The sequence below is a fragment of the Magnolia sinica genome, chromosome 2, assembly GCF_029962835.1.
Source record: "Magnolia sinica isolate HGM2019 chromosome 2, MsV1, whole genome shotgun sequence".
In the NCBI taxonomy this organism is placed as follows: domain Eukaryota; kingdom Viridiplantae; phylum Streptophyta; class Magnoliopsida; order Magnoliales; family Magnoliaceae; genus Magnolia; species Magnolia sinica.
The window spans coordinates 135,061,075-135,082,483 of NC_080574.1; the positions used below are offsets into that span (position 1 = coordinate 135,061,075).

A 21,409-nucleotide genomic window follows, 5' to 3' on the forward strand; every position below is an offset into this window, starting at 1 on the left:
GTTTTCAGGTAACCCTGCTTATTAAGTTATAAGTAGCCGCTCCATCTGAGTCCTCCGACGAAGAGGTTTCGGGATTTCGAAGGAGTGGTAGAGAGATACTTCAAGAATGCAGGTATATTGTATATTGTAAATTCATCTTCTGAATTAATCTTTCAGCTTTATTTTTTGAAATTATATTTTAGAATTAAAGAAATTTTAATGAAGATTTTACTCATTTATGGAATGTGAAAGTTGTAATTTCCTTTGATTGGATCCTCCTCTTGTATATATTCAGAGTTCTATACTTTCTCAATGCCTTTTAAAAACCAAGCTCTCAGCATTCCAGTCCTTTCAAGGTAACAAAAACACACCAAAAAATTCAAAATCAATCTTCTTCTTTTTTCTTTTTTTTTTGTAATCAAATGCGGAATTAAAGGGCTTATATATGCCTCAGTAACGGAGACTAAACAATAGTAACAATAATAAGTGGGTCACTCATCATTAGGCTTGATGTGGACTGTCCATCATGTGGAGCCCAATTTGATGTGGATCATCCATCATGTAGAGCCCACCATTATTAATTGCCCATCATGCGGAGCCCAACTTTGATCTGGGTTGCCCATCATGTGGGCCCCACCTTCAATGTGCATCGCCCATCATGCGGGGCTAACTTTGAATGTGGTCCATTCATCATTAGGGGCAGACCTTTGATGTGGATCGTCTATTATGTGGGGCCTCCTCGATACATGCCATCATCATGTGGGGCTCACTAGATCATCTACCCATTCCTTGGATGATTTTCCAATCTCATGAACCTTAAAAGGGTTCATGGCCACATAGAGCATATTCTCTTAAATAAATAATAGCAGTATGCAAATCAAGGACTTGTCCAAGATAGTTGATGCGACAAAGTCATCGGTCGTGTAAAAAAGCCACGGCCGATGAGCCATCATTCGAGGCAATCAACTCCATTGCCTCAAGTCCTTGCCCTTGCTCCAGTGGTAGACTCCCTAGAGTTTCAACACCTGGTCAAGGGTTCAAGTACCCATAGGTGGTGAAATCCCACTGCAGCCTGAGTGTGTGGCTGTGTGTTAAAAAAATAATAATAATTAAAAAATAAATAATAATAAAAATCAACTCCATTGCCAAATTGGAAGTGGAAGGAAATGACAAAAATGCAGAGATCACAAAAATAATGGAAGAAGTGGCTTGATCTACAATGTCATCCCACGCAAGAAATGCCTATTAGATGTTGAAGATTTTACTACCAACTGCCACTGAAGCCAAGGGGAACATGTTACAAAGGTGGAATGTACACATGGATCAATCTTGGTTATCAAACTTAAGGATGAGCTTTTTGAAAGCCATGGGGAATTGATGCAATTGAACCCAGTAAAGAGGTTCCTCATCATGTGCTACAGTGCAGCTCTAGTGACACTACAATGCTGTTAATCTTAGCATGGTTTATCTTGAATGCATAGTTCAAAAATTCGAAAACAAGCTCGACTCAATGTCTAGTTGGGTTGAATTGACTCAAAGACTCAAACAAACTTGATTAATGCATAAAATTAAATTATAAATATTTATAATAGTGAAAGAATTTCAAAATTATTTATGTTAAGTCAAACAAATTAACATTGGGTAAGTTTTGCATCAAATGTCAGTAGGGTCAGTGTTTAGAGGTGTTACCTCTCTTAGGACAGGTCACGGGTTCCATTCTCAGGCCTTGCAGTTTACTTTTTAACTATTCACCAACCACTTTAGTTGCATCGAGTCAGCTGAGTCTTCGAGCCAGTTCAATGAGTCTTCTCGAGTTACGGCAGAGTCGTGCTTAGGAGCGAGTTTACTACTGACTCGAGTCAAATTTTCACCAATCAAGTTGACTTGACCAAGTCTGGAGTCGAGTCACCAAGTTTTAAAAATATGCTTGAGCCCTAGTGTAGTTTGGAGTTCTAGTATGAGTTGGTTTTTTATTTTATTTTAGGAAACAATTTGTTATTAGTAGTTGGATATGTTTAGGAGTGTGTTTGCACCAGTTAGGGATAGTTTGTGTTTCACTTGGAACCTATGTACTTAGTCTATAAGTAGGGTAGTAGGTCATGCATATGAACAAGATTCTATGATTTTTCTTTGATTTTCCTTCAATTGGAATTTTCTTTTAGATGTGTGCTGCCCCATAAACTGACAGTTTGACTCTGTCAGCTTTCTGCAGTGCGACCCCACATATTAATCTTTCTGCTTATCATCTTTTTGGTTCGAATCTTGGATGTGTGATTCACTTTATGCAATTAGTTTCAGTCTTGTTGATCCTATTTGCATTAGGCCCTACCAGATGAATGACAAACATCTTACACGTGCAAAATCAGCACATGGGGAGAGAAGGATTTGCATGGCTATACACTTTTGTAGTCTTTGGCTATTCTCATTCTATTTCTTATATTGTGTAACAATTGCATACAATGGGCAGTTGGTGGTAATTTTCAGTTTACTTTTTTTGCTTCTTTGTTATGCATATGCTAGTTTGCGGTGAGCTACAGGTGCATCGTGAAGTAAGTATTTAATAGATCATTGACTTCAATATCCCTAGGGAGCATAGAGGGTCAGTGCGGACATTATCTACCACTTGACTGTTGGCAGGGATCTGTACACATTTCAAAATATGAATTTTTAAAATGCCATTTAAAAGTGTCTTAAGATTCCCACCTGCGATTGTAGGACGGTGGTAGATATGCATGCACAGCCTCTCCATGCGTGCAAAGCACACACAGTGGTTCCTTATGTAATAAGTTCAACCGACGTGCCTGTGGATTTTGTCAAGGTCTCTATTGTACTTTCTGTTGGCTTGAAATTTGATTGCGATTGGTTGTCTGATTTACAGTGGAACTAGATGCATATTAAGGGAGGTCCAGTTATGGAACATATGCCAGGAAGGTTCTTACAGCAGGGGCAAAATCAACCTACTCTGGTGATGACGGGCCCTTCCCGACTGGTTGGAAACACTTATCATTTCCATGGAAATAGTCGAACAATTTCTCAGAGTGGATGGCGTAGGGATCTGGATATTACTGTGATGCGTAAAGCCATGTTCAATAAAATGTAAGTTCCAGTCCTCGAACTTTTCATTCAAGCCTACAATTTTGTAAATTAGTATTACTCGCTAAGGATGAATTTAAGTTCCAGTCAGTGAAATTTTTATTGAAGCCTCTAACTTTATGAACTAGTATTCATGTCAAGGATGCATGTGGATGCTCAATTGAATTGATTTAAGTGAATTCAATATAGATGAATGGACAAAGTGGGGTTGTGCCATGTTAATTTACAATGATGGACAAGCACCTAATTGCAACCAAATGTGTTTCAAGTAGGATGTGGAAGGATCATGATTCCAATTTGGGCGGCTAGTCTTTCATCATGAATGAAGAGGGGTTAGCCTCACATTAATATTTCCAATTTACTAAATCGAGTTATTGTGATTCATTTTAGTTGATCATTCAATTGCAGAATCCTGGTAGATAAAGTTATAGTTGTCAATTTTCTTACACCAAGGGTGTCTTTGGATCGAGGTTAAATTAGGGGAAGCATTCAGTTTACCTCAAGAAGATATTGTACTTGCATGGAAAGCGGAGAATGCCACAACAAACTGTTAGCCTTAGGTCTTTCCCAAGTAAATGAGGGAAGAATATAACCTTTTTTTCCTTCAAAAAGTTAGAGGGTGGAATAAACAAGGTTTCCTTCTTATATAAGCTTTTAAATGTCAAACTTAGAGGGAAAAGCGGTTTCCCTTTATGGATTGCAACCCAAACACTTTCAAATGTAAGGGAAAGCAGTTTTCAGGACTTCTTGTGCAAAACAAACAAGTGTAAAGGGTTTCCTTTGCATGTTGCTGATGTCAATTCACCATATGCTTATGTAAAAAAATTCATTTCCTTTGCATTCCCTAGTTTATGACTATTCCAAACGCACCCTGAAATGCATGTGTACACCCGCAGGCTAACTTGGCATTGGCCACCTATTGCTTAGAGAATTGATATCTACAACCCACACTCGTTGATAAACAAGCTTCTCTCAGTAGAAAGAAAGGTTGCATCTATCAACTAGGGTGGATGTGGAGATTTCAATTAGGCTCACTAACCAAATAGAGAAGCAGACTTGTTTCATTTTCAATTTCTATTTCAGTTTAGCTAGTCTGATATTAGAATTTTATGCACTTCAAATTCTAAATATTTTAACCTTTTCATTGTTTTGAAACTTCTGTAGCTATGGCTATTTTCAACGGCAACCAAAATTTTCCATTTGGAAGCACAAAGTGCCGACTATTGTAATGAAAATTGAAGAACGACTATTCGTAAATGCTTCTACAAAGGTATGTTGTTGTTTTAGCTTCTTTTTTTTTTTTTCTAAGTTTCAAACAAGAATTCTCTGTTATGGGACAAGCATTGCATGATTGCTTTTGGGGTTATTACATCCTAATAACTAATAAGTCAACTCGTGAGAGTAGGATCTTGAGTCTCACTACCCCCACATAGTTGACACGTCTGTAAGATCAGGGCCATCATCACACGAGCCGTGTATATGTTGTTGCCTAAAATTTAGGTCGGTATGATGTGGATAAATGTGTATATTGAATATGGACCCTTGGTCACCGTCATATTTCTGGTACATGTGGTACCCACTATCTGGCTTGATTTTCAAGACATGTTACCCTATAGGCCCATACTGATGAATGGTCCAGACCTCTCAGCACTAAGTGGGATTTTACATCCTACGCTAACCTATAGTTTTAGTATTTCCTTGTTTTATTTCATGGAACTTGAATGAATTGAGCGAGTACTTTTCAATGTATTACTTTCTTAATATTTATGCAACAAGCTACGTAAATTATGGATTTCCTTTTGCTATTGGGAGTACAAGTGAATAAGTTTTTGTGTTTATCTTACGTTATGGGTTTCTTTTTTGCCACTAGGAGGAGTATATGGACCAAAATACTTTAGAGCATCGGTTCCATATTATCATTAAGTCTGTACGCTCCAAGCGCATCCAAGCAGGTCGCAATTGCAGCCTGCAAGGAGACAACAATCCCATTTTTCATTCCTCCATTAGTGCAACTCCACAAGCTTCAGGTAGGGTTGACTTCGAAACTTGAGTTTTAAAATGATATGTTAAATATCATATGCATATTTCATGAATGTCTGCAATTAAATTGAATCTACTTGAACCTCATTTCCATCAAAGGAAAAGATAACAACTTGTGAATGTTCTGTGTACCTTGGAAATTGTATGATTAGAGTTAGTTGAATTAGTCTTCATTTACATAAATTCAAAGTTTTTGTATTTTTAATCTTTTTTTCTATATCTTTATATGGAATAAAAGTGGAGAATATCTTATATGGGTGATTTATTGTGGGAATATTACTTCTATCCTCTAAAAGATGGGTCTTATTTTTAGAACTTCCATTGTTTGTTTCATCATCAATACCAAAATTCCATCAAGACTGCTTTTTTTTTTTTTAGTATTTTTAATTTTCAAATATGGAGATCTAAGAATTTATAGATACATAACTAAATATGTGATATGTATATTTGTTGAATTATACCAGGTGGAATAATATTTGTGTAGCTGACCCCTATTAGTTAAGATAAGGCTTAGGCGAAGATGGTAATGATTGAATTTAGAGACATCATCATCCTTAGTAAGCTTGTCTCAAACTGCATGTTCATACCCAACTGTTCCCAGATTTCCCTTTTGTGGATAGCGTGTTAGTTCAGTAACACGGCATGGAGCATGACCTTGGTGGCTTGCAGGAGAAGTTCGGTGATTATGGATCATTGATTTCCTTGTGGTTTTGTGCAGCCAACCCACTCGAGCATGACCCTTCCTATTTCTGTGCAAGTCATGCTCAATGGTTTGTCTAGCAATTGAGCCTCGATCCTACTTGCTTGTCTACTCTTTGGGGGTGCAAGTAATAGATGATGGCAAGGGGATAGTGTTGGGTGGGGCTCTGTTGGCATGTAAGTGTTGTCAATGTGCCCCTCTACAATGTCCATTTTCGAAAAGCCTAGGTAAAAGAGGAAGGTTGATGTTTGGTGGGCAGCTGATAATATAATTTTTGTGAATCTAGCTTCTAAAGTAACCACAAATTGGTATGAGAAGAGTAGAAGACTAAGACGACAATTATAGTGAAACTAGAATAAAATAGTCATAAATAATTAAATACTACATATCTAAGCATTAAAAAACTACTCCTGTCTCTTTCTTTTAAAAAATAAAAATAAAAATGATCTAGAATAATCTTTTATTCTTGTGTGCATGCGTGTGTGGATTGGTTGTGGTGAGTTTGCAGTGTGTTTAGATTTTATTTTTTTGAAGGAAACTTGACTCTACTTAGGCAAGTCAGCCGAATTTGAAAATAACTTGATAGGTTTTAAAACAATGGTAGTCAGTACTGATGGTCTTTAAATCTACTTTGCAGGATGCCTGGGACAACAACAACCTTCCAATACGTTTCTTGGATATAATGGTAACAACTTGCTTTCACCTACCAGACTGAATACTACTTCAGGACAGTACATTGGAGGTCTAGACAGTGCTGTGTCCTATAATATTAGCCAACAGATGGTTATTGGGATAGCTTCCAGCATAAATCAGTGGCCTCTCTCTTTTGGCTCTCTGATTGGAGCTCCAGATGTCATGCCGACATTTATGGAGAACGAGATGCCATTGGTTGACGGGCTAGCAACAACATCTGAAGGCTATCTCAATTCTTCAATTTATGGTAATATTCCAAAATCATCTATGGACTTATTGGTTCCCATCTTTTTTTCTTTTCTTTTTTATAAATCAAAATATGATTGGTGTATTGTTCTACCAGATAATGATCAATTGAATTCAACTCCATTTCCACGTGACCAAAGTATGCAAATATCTCCAACAACTGGAATACAGTATCATAATGAGGTTTTCCAAATGCAAAACCCTAAAGATCATCAGCTTTCCGAGCTTCAATATCAAGAACCAAAGAATGTCATGATTGAAGGCTATTCGAGATCTTTCTCTATGGAATCACAAACTCCACTTACATGCGCTTCAGATCAGTGGGAGCAAGAGTGGCATTCAGACCAATTGACCACCCAGTCTTCTAACAACATCTCCAAAGGTTCACAGACCGATGCAGTGGTAAAACAAGGGCAGTGCTATGCTCCAATGGAGCAAGAAGTTCACATGTCAGAGCAAGGACCAGTGCCAGAGCAAGTGTGGCATTCAGACCAATGGACCACTCAGTCTTCTAACAACATCTCCAATGGTTCACAGACCGATGCAGTGGTAAAGCAAGGGCGGTGCTATGCTCCAATGGAGCAAGAAATTCAGATGTCAGAGCGAGGCCCAGTACCAGAGCAAGCGCGGCATTCAGACCAATGGACCACTCAGTCTTCTAACAACATCTCCAATGGTTCACAGACCGATGCAGTGGTAAAGCAAGGGCAATGCTATGCTCTAATGGAGCAAGAAGTTCACATGTCAGAGCAAGGCCCAATACCAGAGCAAGTGCGACATTTAGACCAATGGACCATTCAGTCTTCTAAGAACATCTCCAATGGTTCACAGACCGATGCAGTGGTAAAGCAAGGGCAGTGCTATGCTCCAATGGAGCAAGAAGTTCACATGTCAGAGCAAGGTCCAGTACCAGAGCAAGTGCGACATTTAGACCAATGGACCACTCAGTCTTCTAACAACATCTCCAGTGGTTCACAGACCAATGCAGTGGTAAAGCAAGGGCAGTGCTATGCTCCAATGGAGCCCGAAGTTCACATGTCAGAGCAAGGCCCAGTATCACATGTTCGAAAAGCAACTCATCAAAAAGTAACCCAACGAGATGAAGTGCGACAACCTCAGTCTCCTCATTTGAACAGACCTGTCTGTGGTTTTGGAGGAAATATGTTAAGCACACCAAAGATAATGGGTGTGTCCTTAACCGAGATGTTCACTTCAGAACAAGTTAAGGAGCATATCCAAAATCTTAGGCAGTGTGTTGGTCAGGTTAGTCTATATATCTCCATAGCTATATCAGCCTTTTCTTTTTGTCTATTCATTAGCATTTTACAATTTACTATGTGATGTCATGTACATATTATCAATATGCTTATTTCTCATAACCTTAATATGTTAAGAGCTTTGCTATTAGGAATTTGCTAGTGTGTCATTTTTCTAGGATCCAAGTAGCTTGTCAGGTGCCCACTAAGTAAATACCACGGCTCGAAGAAAAGGTTGGTCCGCTCATCAGGTAGCCGACTCATATGCAAAATAAATGGTAACAAAAAAGATTAACCAACAGTCTACATTTGACATACATGTGTGGCCCACCCAACAAGCAGACTTGGCTAATTTTGGGCTCTACATGGTGGGTCTTGCCTAATGGCAAGTCAACATGTTGCTTGCACTGGTACATTTGTAAGACCAAATATTTTAGTCTCACATCTAATACGTTAAATTCATTGTTATATTTGCCAGTCCTATTTTCACATATAACTAGCTTTGCTCATTTTCTGTAGATTAGGCGGTTGACATTTATCTCCACAATGCTTATTTGCCCACATTGATTAAATTCTTTCTTTTTATGAAGAAATTTTTAGTAAAACATAAAGAGCAACGGACCTGCGCAGAAAAACAGATAGAACAAAAAGTGCAGCAGATCACCCATATCAACAGGGAATACTGTCCTTACAAAAAGCAAAACAAGCCCAAAAACAACAAACGAACCCAATTGCTTAGCCAATTTCAAGTGTGGATTTGTGAAATATGTCCTCAGCTAAGATGTCTGCTTCAGAGCTTGTATATCTTATTAAATGAGAAAACTTCACTTGTGACCCTTGATATACTTGTGAGTGAAAGTCTCTCCACCCTTGCGCAGTTTGTTCCCGTGCGGAGTTCCACCCCGCACGTGCGGGGAGTGTTAAAGTCCCTTAATATACATTGATATGCCATCTTATAATGGCTCGAGCTATTCGAGAAGGTGGTTGTTTGACATGGTATCAAAGAGGAAGGTCATGTGTTCAAATCCTAGGAGCAACAAATATGCCTCCCCAGCATATTCTCCCATAGGGGGCCATTGTTTATGGTGTGAGTTGTGAGTTTCCCTCCACTCTTGGCCAGTATGTTCCTGTGCCGAGTTCCACCCCCCACATGTGGGGGAGTGTTAAAGTCCCTCAATATACTTGATACACCATCCTCTAAAGGCTGAAGCTTTTAGAGCAAGTGGTTATTTGACAACTTGCAAGTTGTAGTCTGAAACAAATACCAAACACTTCTTCTAACAGGTCAGCAAACCTCCAGGAAGGAAAGACCTCTTTAAGTCATTTGATTATGCTGCTTGAGACTCATTTGATGATCAACGGAAAGCAATTACAAACCACAACCAGCTTCACCCCTTGTAATTGCTACTGCTTTCACGAGTTTAGAATATAAAATGCAAATTGGGCTGGCGAATTTTAACAAAGGCAGCCCCCTCCAGCCACTCCAGTTGGGTCGGGGATCCCGAGCGAACAACTGTTAATTTAAGTTGCTCCATCTTTTGGAAGGAGACCATCTAATGGACGTAGTTTGTCTATGGAACCTGGGCAACAAGAGCCCATCCCATTTGGATAAAGAATAGAAGAGGAAAATCTTTAATAAAGCCATCAAGGGATTCCCATAAACTTCACTTTCATTAAATATTGTTACTCAGCAAATGTTGCCCCACACTTAGGATGTTCTCACCACTATAAACATCACTGTTAAACCTGATGCATGCGACTTCATTGATGTGTGTATCAAAAATCACTTGTTCAATCACTCCCTGCACAAATCACAAAATCAGGGAAGTTGACTTATCACGTAGGTCACATCCATATGAGAGAAATGAACAGGGCATGTTCATGGTTCACTAATATCTGCCATGCTGGCAAGCGGTGGAGGCAATCACCTTTTCAATCTTTCCTAGTGAATACCACCTCATTAATGGCCAGTTTTGGAATCCTACTTCGATGGGATCAAATTTTGATTTTCTAATATTATCAATATGAGTATAAGACGATTACATAACCAACCATTGATAAATTTCAAACAAATCCAACACTGTCCTTGCCATTAGAATGGTAAAGATTAAGATGCTTCAACTTCAATGTCAAAGTAACACTTGCCTTTCTCATAATATGCTTATTGTCTGATGACATTTTTTTTCTGTTCTGCACTTTTACAGGGTAAATTAGAGGCGGAAAATACTCAAGTAATGGGAGAGTCAGCGAATAAGAACTCTTGCAAGTTGTGTGGAGTGGAGAAGCATTTTCTTGAGCCACCTCCTATATATTGCTCACTATCCAATGACCGTATCAAGCGCAATGGAATATTTTATACTGCGGATAATGGTGAGAAAGAGCACTATTTTTGTAATAAATGCTATAGTAACCACAGCAAGAGTTTCATTGTTGAAGGAGTTGCTATTCCTAAGACGGTTCTAAAGAAGCAAAGGAACACAGTGGAAATCGAAGAAGCAGTATGTCCTCTTTTCCTCCAATTGTTTACTAGTCAGACTTCTAATCTGAGCACAGCTCAACGATCTCCTTATCTGGTCAATTGCAGTCAAAGTGGACACATGGCACAATTATCCATGGTCCAGGCTGTTTATTGAGTGGGTCATTGTGATGGATGTATCGCCATCTACAAATCACATGCATTGGATGATAAGATTTATTATTGGTGGACTTTTTCCCATTCAATGCAGATTGTCGCCAATATTATGATATTGTACGTTTGTAGATGACTAGACATTTAAGATTTTACGATCAATGAGATATTTCTACCATAACCAATCCACTGTCCGACGATCAACAGTCCGGACCATTGACTGCCCACATGTCCAATTTTGTTGGAGCTTACCATGAGGATCCGTGGTGTATGATTAGCAAAATAGATAATCACTTTGTTTTTTTATGGATGTTTCTCTGCAGTGGGTGCAATGCGATAAATGTGAAACTTGGCAACATCAAATATGTGCCCTTTTCAATCCACAGAGGAATTGGGGAGGGAAAGCTAAATACACCTGCCCATTTTGCTACATACAGGAGATAGAAAGCAGAGAGCGAAAGCCCTTACCAGTGACCGCTTTCCTTGGTGCAAAAGATTTGCCTAGAACTGCTCTTAGTGATCACATTGAGCAACGACTGTTCAGGAATCTCAAGCAAGAGAGACAGCAAAGGGCAAAGTTTTTGGGAAAAAAGTTCGACGAGGTAAATTGTTCATTGAGAATGCCTCCCTCCTTTGCATGTATTTTTATTGAAAAATGTAGGGTTTTTAACATATGAAATCCTATCTTTGTGCCCATACTCAAATTCCCCCCTACTTTTTAAGTATATTGCTAGATAAACCCCTACGATTCAAACTACAGTAAAAAGCACCCCTTGCAGTAGTATTTCCATCATGCTAGCTTGATGGAATGGACAAAAGGCAACCATTAGCAATAAACAGAAATGTACAGATTATTTCCTTATGGATGAGCCAAATTCATACACTTGTTTCATATTTACACATGCTCACACATGCAAGGGTATGGCTTTCCATGCATGTGGCACTGGCAAAGGGAGTAGGTAATAGGTGAAAGACGAGTAATAACAGTTGGTTGCCTTGGTGGTAGACTCACAAGAGTTTCAACACAAGGTCATGGGTTCGAGTACCCATTGTGGTGAAATCCCACTGTAGTGTGAGTGCATGTGTAAAAAAAATGGTGTGATGACCCATGGGTAAATGCAAGGGCAGTTTTGGACTTTTGAAAATACAATAATCGCATGTATGGCTCATTGACTGCAGAGAGTTTTTTTTACTAAAGCTTCAAAGATACATGTTTATTTAGGAATATGTAGAGGGTAGCGGGTATTCAGGTATAGGCCAAAAGGCAGTTTATATGACCAAAGCCCAAAAAAATATATTACTATTTTTTAGGATTCACAAAAATCAACATACTATTATTAGATAGATTTTTAAGTTCATAAATGCATAGCTATGAAAAAAAAAATGTATAGAAATGTTTTATGACTATATAATTAACAAAACTACTGGAGTATGTTTCGGAACTATATAATTAGTGTACTACCGAAGGACAAGAAATTAAGATATGTTAAGATTTTCTTGCTAATGGTTGTGCTGACTTGTGAAATTTCCTTGCCTTTTGAAGATTTGTAGTCTTGCAATTCTCTTGTTTCTTTTTGAAATCTGTTGGGAGGTGACTTAAAATGCCAGCCCATTACTTTCTTTTTTACCTGTAACAAACAATATAAAACAGGACATTCTGCACCCCATCGTTTGGTTTTGTTGTTCACATTTTACAGATGGACGATGAGCTCATAATAGAATAAGCCACTCTCTCAATGGGGCTTGCAGACTGCAGTCATATCAAATCACCATCATTGGTTGTTTGAGGACACAAGTCTACAAATTCACTAGTTTTTAATTTTAAAAAAAAAAAAAAAACTCGCAAGGTTCCTCAAGGGAGTAGAATGTTGAATCCTTCTACTGATCTGTTTTTCCAATTTGACCATTTCTACTCTATGAACCTAAATAGTGTAGTGTCCTGATTTTTAGTCCACAGAACATCCATTGGCTCCCACCTTATGCACTCCCCTAGGATTTAAGATCCCACTCTTCGGAGTAGCCTTTTCATTTCCCAATCTAAGGGTATTCATGTTATCTTGGTCTAATGGTGTGTTAATATCACTTTTCGTGGGTAACTTCTCCATATCAGTAGTGTCCAAGTCATTGGCCCTCCATGTCAATAGTGAGATGCTTTTGCATATTCGATTTCTATATTTCTTATTTACCTATTTGGATGCCACACTTCCTCACATTCGGCTTTCACCCACACACAATCTTTATGTGTCCCTCATTTCATGAGTCCTGTTTCTTGCCTCAACAACTACTACAACTTGATGATAGTATATAAGTTCACTTTCATTTGATTGTCAGGTACAAGGCGCCGAAGGTCTTGTTGTCAGAGTGGTCTCATCCATCGACAAGAAATTGGAAGTGAAACCACGATTTTTGGACATCTTTAAAAACAACAACTACCCATCAGAATTCCCATACAGATCAAAGGTGTGTATCTTACTCTCTTAGAGGAATCATCAGGACTAGTCATTTCGAAAAAGGTTTCCAAGGATTATTATTTAGCTTCCCAGCATTCAATAATTATCCAGTGCTAGGAAGTTAAAGAAGTTTTCCAGGGTGGTCAACCCGGTAGCTGACAAAGTCAGGCAGGTAGTTTCAGCTGCTCCCACGGTTTGGAGTGGCTACCCTCCTCACTTTGTTATCTATATAGGAGAGATGCTCCGTTCTCTCGTGGTACTATAAGTTGTAGTGCTCCTAGTTTCTTTGGCTAGCTTGGACAGCCCAACAGATCAATCTAATCTATTCATTAAGTCTGGAATACATTTCAAGGGCTCCCTTGTAAAAATAAGACTGATCAGATGATCAAATCCATCTAGATTCAGCCTTAATGTTTATCCATCCTTCTTCCATCTATGGATGGGATTGTTGCCTAGGAGAAATAATTGTTTAGAATCACAAGCAATCGATGATGGGAGCCATCGATAAGATCGTTGAGATCATCATATTTGATGTGGTATTTGCATGGTAGTCCGTGAAATTTTTGTGGGAGCTAATGGACAGTCTAGATCAATCGATTGGAGTCCTAATACACTAGGAGCACTATAGCTCATAGTGCTCTATGGAGCTTCTCTATATAGTACAAAGATAAGCATGGCATTTTTTCAATTGCCCTTTGGAGCATGAATGAATGATCATATTTTGGCCTGCGAACAAAGAAAAGATGGCTCTTAATGATATTTCATTGACTCTTTTTCCAGGTCATTATGTTGTTTCAGAAGATTGAAGGGGTGGATGTATGCCTGTTCAGCATGCATGTACAGGAATTTGGATTGGAGTGTCCATTCCCAAATAAGTGGCATGTTTATCTTTCATATCTTGATTCTGTCAAATACTTCAGGCCCGAGATAAAAGCTGTGACTGGAGAGGCTCTGCGCACCTTTGTTTATCATGAAATATTGGTACATCTTAGTTCATAATCATCCGTCTCCTAACTTTCCGCATTCTTTTATTGTGACTCTAATGTTTATCATTCCATAGGTTTTTGTTTCTCTTGGCTAAGAGAAATGTGATGTCTAAGGGTTCAAGTCATACTCTCCCCCTAAATACTAATGCAACATGTGCAAGATCGTAGTCTTTGACTAGTGGGCCCACTGTATTTTTTTGTGGTGCAAAAATCAGGCCTGTCTGGTCATTGGACAGGCCACATGCATGAACAGAGGAGATGGGGAAAGAAGTTGACAAAAGGTCCACATTTGACATACATACATGTGTTGCACATCCGGTGACTAAACCAGCCTGATCTTTTGGGCTTTGTCAAGAACAAGATGGGACCAATCTAATGAATGGCTTGGACCTCATGCACACATTAGGGGGGTAGCCATAGCAGGGCTAGTTGGCTAATAATTTTGCCTCATTTGAATAAGTGAGCCCCTTTAAAGCTTCTTCATACTCACATATGTAAACTTATTTGTACTTAATTGTAGATTGGATATCTTGATTATTGCAAGAGACGAGGTTTTGTTAGCTGTCACATATGGTCCAGCCCACCTTTGAAAGGAGATGATTATATACTAAATTGTCATCCTGAGACACAGAAGTTACCAAAATCTGATAGGCTGAGAGAGTGGTGAGCACGACAGTTTTTATTTGTACATGTTCATATGTGTGTACAAACACATGTTTCTCATTATCTAACATTAGTTTGGTGTTGTTTAAATGATCTCTCAGGTACCGATCCATGCTACATAAAGCTCTCAAGGAGAATATTGTGGTGGAGCGCACTGATTTATATGATCGTTTCTTTGTGCCTGTTGACGAGTGCAAGGTCAAAGTAAGTGTGACTCATTTGCCATATTTTGATGGTGACTACTTGCCGGATGTTATCGAAGACAGTATAAATGTTCTCCAACAAGAAGAAGATGAACGAAAAGTGCATAAGAGGGGAAGAAAGCCAATAAGCAGAAGGGCTCTGAGAGCTGCTGGTTATGCTAGCCTTTCTGGTGACACCTCAAAGGATATTCTTCTAATGCAGAAGGTAAATCTTTCAGAAGCTTTTCCTTTCCTTCTCGTTATATTAACTTCAGTAAGAGCTCTTTAGTATTTAGGACAGCCATGTGGCTGTCAACGCACCCTTTACATCTAAGCAATTTTTTCACTATTGTTCAAACGTGCAGGCCATTAATAGGCCTGTTCAACAATGTGAACAGAATCCCATGGATCTACATGGTCAAGATCTGTGGACCTCTGTAGAAAAATTCAAGATGCGCAGTCTACTTCTATTTGCCCATCTAATCAACTAGTAGAGTGGAAATTTATTAAAACCACCCCTCTGATTCACAAGCAGGATGACCCATCATATATGATCAATGGCTTAGATCATAATATCTAAGTGAATGGATGGTCTAGGATAGCCCTTTCTCTTGCTCTCTTCGCCCAACCTCTCTTCTTTCCCATTCAAACTCAATTGATGCCACACACACACACAGAGCTGTGGGATCCACCCATTAGTGGCCGGCCAGAAGCCCTATGGCCAACAAAATAGTCTAGTCATCCTGCCACATTGTTATATACCCAAGGTTCCACATATATGACATTCAAGGTTGTTGAGCCCTGTGTTAACTATACAGATTCCACAGAGAATCAACAATACCACAAGCAAATCTTACACAATTGCATGTGGACATGTGTCATACTTGTACAAAATCCAGATTGTTTATCTGGTGAGCCCAACATGGATTGTGCCATCACTTTAAAGTTGCATCAGTGAAACAGTTTTATTTTGCTTGTATGAGGATTTCAGTCTGTGAATTGTCTTTTTTTTTCTTTCTTTCTTTTTGTAACTAGCCCCTTTTTTCATTAGAACTCCTTTGATAGAATGGTTAGGATCATGAGAATGGTGTCCATGATACGGTTCACACCAGGTGATTGGTCCAGATGCCATACGCAGTTCCCTGTGCCCCATGGAGGCGTGGAATGATTGAGTGATATTAACATTCCTCATATCCTTTGTAGTTTATTTGATATGATATGATCTACACTTAATTTGTATCTATGCGTGATGTTGCATTGTTAGGAACTGAGTGTTGAGTCTCATCTTGTTTTTCTCATGAAATTGCAAGAAAATTAATGTCTGAGCAATTCCCTACAAGCTTGCTTTTGTTTATATTTGAATATTGCTACTACTTGTTATGCCTTACTGTCCATTTCATTCAACAGCTTGGTGAAACTATCTACCCCGTGAAGGAAGAGTTCATCATTGCCAACTTGCAATATTCTTGCTCTCAATGCTCGCAATTTATAGTAGAAGAAAAGCGATGGGTTTGCAGCCAATGCCGAAATTTTCAACTTTGCCAGATGTAAGTCTTTTCTTGATTTACATAATCCTGTTGGTTTTTGGAACTGAATATTGTGTTTTCATTGTTGTTTAAGGATGTGTTTGGATGCATTATTGAAGTAAATTGCAATAATTAGTTCAATGGAGAGGAAATGACCAAATTGGAAATATGTTTTCTTTACATATTCATTGTGACAAAGCTGTCCCTAGTGTTTTAAATAGTGAATAGTGTGTAGCGTAGCGTTCACCCCTTTGAAGCGTGAGGTGTAAGCTACATATGATGTACCGTAAGCTACATGTTACTTCTAGATTTTTAATCAAAGTTGTGCCTGGTTGCACTAATTCCATGATATTCACAAAATTAGATTGATTAATAATGAAATTTAACAAATTTTCATGATATTTGGTGCAACCAAATTCAACTTAAAGTAATAGGAAAGGGTAATCATCAAGTATAAAGGTAAAGAAAGACAACCGAGGCTGATTTAATACTATTGCTTATTATTTTTACTAAAAGCATTAAATATCAGAAATAGAAAAATATAACAAATCATTGAAAATATTATTTGATTTTAATGTTTTAATGAAAAATAGCTTGTAATGTGAGGTATGTAGTGTGTAGCGTAGTTTATGTAGTGGTTAGCGTATGCAAATTATCATGTAGCGTAGGCTACACACGACTTAAGCTATTTTCGTGAGCTATGTAGCGTTAAGGCTAAGCTACGCTACGTAGCGTTAGCTACACGCTACATAGCATAGCTATTTAAAACACTGGCTGCCCCCAAAATGGAGTTGCATTCCTTTCAAATCCAATGACTAATATCCATTAAGACAGATAAAAGATCATCAAATCAATCTAATTTTGTCCTAACGCGCCATCGTATGGTCATCATTATCATCATCTAAGCCTTATCTCTGCTAGTTGGAGTCAGTTACATGAATCATGTTGTCATCCACTCTATCAAGGACCATATCCTCAGTTAAACCATAGGTCCTTGAATCTTTTCTACCTACCTCCACGCACGTCCTTTTGGGCCTTCTCCTTGCTCTTTTATAGCCTTCACATTGAACCAACTCACTCCTAACTAATGCAGCTATTGGTCTCTGTTGTACGTGGCCAAACTAAGTCTACTTTCTCCCATCTTATTACCTGTTGGTGATACTCCTAAGTTCCCTTGAATTCATTCATTTCTAATTTTATCCTCCTTTATCTTGCTACTCATCCAAATCAATATCCTCATTTCAGATACACCCATTTTATGAACATATTGTTCCTTAACTGCCCAAGATTCCGTCCCTAAAAGCGTGGATGGTCTTATACCTATCCTTTAAAATTCTGCCCTCAGTTTGATTGGTATGTTGTGATCACACAAAACTCCATAGTCTCATCTTGACTTCATCCACCCAGCTCGAAGTCTATGAGCAACATCCTTCTAAGTCTCTCTACTCTCATGGATTATCAACTCAAGATATTGAAAATGGTCATTTGGGGTATTTCATGATCTGCAATCTTAAATAATTCCTCATTTCCACTCCTACTTTACTAAAATTGCATTCCATATCTTCTATTTTAGTCCGACTAATTTGAAAACCTTGAGATTCTGAATAGACTAACATTTTAAATAATAATTAAAAAAAAAAAATGTTTTAGTGGTGCATTCATTTATTGGGTTGATATTGATTGCACACGTTACAGTGTTATTGACTTTTGATGAGGAAAATGAAATTTATCTATTAATAAATTCAATACAGATTCCTCTTTTTGCCCAACAATGTCACAGAGGTATAGATATTGCTTGTGATGTTAGGTACCTTATAAGCAATGTGAATGTAGCATGCAAGGGTTATTTGACTGTTGCCAATGTCCCAACCAGATGAGACAGGCTTCACCAAGCTTTCCCTCTGGATAGGTTTTAAAGTCCAAATTGAAGCTGTTTAGATTATGATTTGGGAGGAAACATGTATTTTATGCAGTTATCAGAAAATCCCCAGCACAGATGTGTACTGAATGGATATTTATTCGATCACCATAGATATCAGATCGAATCGTAATTTAGTATACATCGAAGTGGTCGACTTATGCAGGATGTCTTGGCAATGTTCTTTGATAATTCTAATAGTATCATTGCTAGGAAATTCATGGTAAGAGATTAGTGTTTTCATGCTTTGTTTTCCTGCATCTATGATTCTATGGACTCTTGACTATTATCATTGGGAAAACACAACTGAATGCAGTATGGGAGTTTCTGATGGTTGTCAAGTACATTCTATTTCATGACTTCTATATTATTGCAGGTGTCACGATGTAGAGCAAAGACTTCATGAGAGTGAAAAACACCCTATAAAAAATAAGGAAAAGCATTTACTTCATCTGGTGAGTACTTGAAATAAGTGTCATCCTCCGTATATCAAGGAGTGCCACATGCACAAATCGGCAGGCATCCATGTGTTCCAAAGCTGGCATGCGTGTGTGGATCAACATGTGGGTTAACTGTAGGGTGGTGGTTATCCTTTTCCAACCATCTATCTTTGAACAGGTCTGGCCCACCTGACAACTAAACCTGCCTAGTATCTGGGCTAGAGAAAATTCACCATTGGAACCTCCTGATGTATGGCCTGGATATAACACGTGTGCCACTTTGCGCATGTTTCTGCAAATAGTATTCATCTTTAATGGATCTGTTGTTATTTTAGTGTTTCTGAATACTGAGCAACCTTTCAGGTTGAGGTGAATGGTGTACCTTCAGATAACAAGGGTAAAGAAGAGACTATTGGCTGTTACATTTCCCAAACTAGGGATATGTTCCTGAACTTCTGTCGAGTGAACCATCTTCAGTACGATACTCTTCGTCGGGCTAAGCATTCTTCAATGATCCTCCTCTATCATCTGCATAACCCAAACGAGCCCATTTTTCATGGGCTAGTGCGCAGTCTGTCACAATAAAATCAAAATGGGTCAGTGTTGGCGTTGCGAGATTTGCCCTGAGTATGATGTATGCGATGCTTGTCATCAAAGGGAAGGTGGCGTTGATCATATTCATGAAATGAAACGTCATCTTTCGATGGATGACCTGCCGTGTACAGAAAGCCTAGAAGAAGCCTATTGCTTAGGTATTGTTTCTTTCATCTTTCTAAATGAAACTTTAGGATGTAATGTTCTTGACTTAAAGTTTTTATATTTTTACTGCTGGGGTTTAATCCTATGGTTTACCATTCCAGTTGAATTGTCTGAGAATGCCACATAGATTTACCGAACTAAGTTTAAAACATGAGTTGCCTTGTTTGTTTGTTTTGCAGAAGTCAAAAGAAAAAATCACCAATAACTGATTAAAGGTTGCTTGTCATACAACCCATCTGACGTGCCAACTTGACAGTCAACTTACCAGACAAGCCCCACGAGTACACTGAATCGGAACATTCACAGGTGAGATTTGAATTATCAATTATTTACATACAGTAGCCTGATTAATGATTGAACCTGTTTGATTTTAGCGCCAGATGATCTTAATTGTCTGGACTACCTTTTCCACAGCTCATTAGTCCTCCATTTGTTGGGTTGTTGGTGCATGAGACAGATGGTATGTTAGCCTCACCCACAACTGGTAGTTTTGGTGATCATTCCTCAAATTTAAATTGTAACTTGGCACATTATTGGCATACATGAAGTAAAAATATATTTATGTTCAGTTCAGGTGTGATAACATGATACATGTTTTTACAAAAGACAGGCATGCGTAGACCACACTTACAAAAGGCTGCACAAAGCGTGAGTTGGAATAGGAGTGGGGAAGTTTGTATTATTAAAATGTTAGGAAGTGTGGGTGCCTAGGGAGTAGATGGGAGGAAGATTCATGTGCAGTACAAAACAAGTGATGCAGGACAACCAGGTCATTGGAATAGGTCCAAAGTAGACCCACTTGCCAGCTAGTTAAACAGAGGCCAGATCCATCATCCAACTGGATAACAGGGCCCAAAAATCTAATTAGATGGCAAATGATAATGGTGATTGGATTGCAGGACCCTCAAGTCCAATCAATTGTGTTTTAGGTTTATTTACAAACCATAAAAGAATATACTGGTTTTTGGACAACTGTACTTCTTGAAAGCATCATACAGTCATGCATGTTGAAAATATTTGAGTGATATTTGGAGCCTTTGGGGTGGTTCTATTTATTAGTTTTTTTCCCTCCTTTACTAGAACTCTTTGAGATTGGTTGTGTAGATTGGTTTCAGTTAAATTTGGTAAGGTCAAGCATTCCAATAGGAAATAAGTAGGCGTTTACTTCTGATTGGGAATTCTTTAAACAAATGGTATGAACCCAAGAGGGGTATTTATTTCATCGAAGAGTGCAACACTGACCATTCAAACACCGAAGGAAAACTACACTAAATCTTACGAAGGATCTTGAAGAGAAAAAACCATCGGAGCCTTACACTCAGGGCAAGCATCTCTAAATACAGATGCTGGAAGATCCGGGTTGCATGATTGCACAAGAGGAAGTGGTGTCATCTGCAACACCACCACTTAGAGAGGTGCTTAGCTTAGATGTTGACCTTCATCACCAGCTTCCACGAAAGTCAATAAAGACATGATACAAGGACGACATGTGACAGGTGACGAGCACAAACTTGATGATGATGTTTTTAAGTGGGAGAATTGATGCACGACCACATCATCACCACGATAGGTCCAAACTCCAAAGTGGACTATTTTTACTATTAGACCCACTTGTTGGCCAATTGAAGAGAAAGTCAAATCCATCATCTAATTCGATTGTAGAGCCCAAAAATCCAATGCAATGGCTAAAAGTTGCACCAATTGGATTGTCTGGCCCAATGGTTCAATCGATTAGTTTGGAAACAACGGTTATTGGAGTCTTTGGGTTAGTTTCCAGTCTTTGATTACAACTTATAAGAGTAATTTGAATTAATTTAGGAAATGCGAAAGTATGGACCAATTGGGAATA

At 38.5% G+C, this 21,409-nt stretch overlaps 1 protein-coding gene across 1 annotated transcript in view; it reads left to right on the forward strand.

Annotated features, from left to right (window-relative positions):
* Window positions 1–21,409, forward strand: part of LOC131237771 (probable histone acetyltransferase HAC-like 1) — a 29,275-nt gene continuing 7,866 nt past the window's right edge. The window contains exons 1-16 of the mRNA XM_058235741.1: window positions 1–112; window positions 2,858–3,075; window positions 4,237–4,342; window positions 4,943–5,099; window positions 6,450–6,752; window positions 6,849–8,014; window positions 10,212–10,505; window positions 10,960–11,238; window positions 12,968–13,096; window positions 13,867–14,067; window positions 14,593–14,735; window positions 14,837–15,143; window positions 16,325–16,464; window positions 18,738–18,816; window positions 19,165–19,553; window positions 19,740–19,866. Coding sequence (XP_058091724.1) covers window positions 2,867–3,075; window positions 4,237–4,342; window positions 4,943–5,099; window positions 6,450–6,752; window positions 6,849–8,014; window positions 10,212–10,505; window positions 10,960–11,238; window positions 12,968–13,096; window positions 13,867–14,067; window positions 14,593–14,735; window positions 14,837–15,143; window positions 16,325–16,464; window positions 18,738–18,816; window positions 19,165–19,386 — 3,735 coding nt within the window. The 5' untranslated portion in view covers window positions 1–112; window positions 2,858–2,866 and the 3' untranslated portion in view covers window positions 19,387–19,553; window positions 19,740–19,866. The remainder of the gene's footprint in view (window positions 113–2,857; window positions 3,076–4,236; window positions 4,343–4,942; window positions 5,100–6,449; window positions 6,753–6,848; window positions 8,015–10,211; window positions 10,506–10,959; window positions 11,239–12,967; window positions 13,097–13,866; window positions 14,068–14,592; window positions 14,736–14,836; window positions 15,144–16,324; window positions 16,465–18,737; window positions 18,817–19,164; window positions 19,554–19,739; window positions 19,867–21,409) is intronic.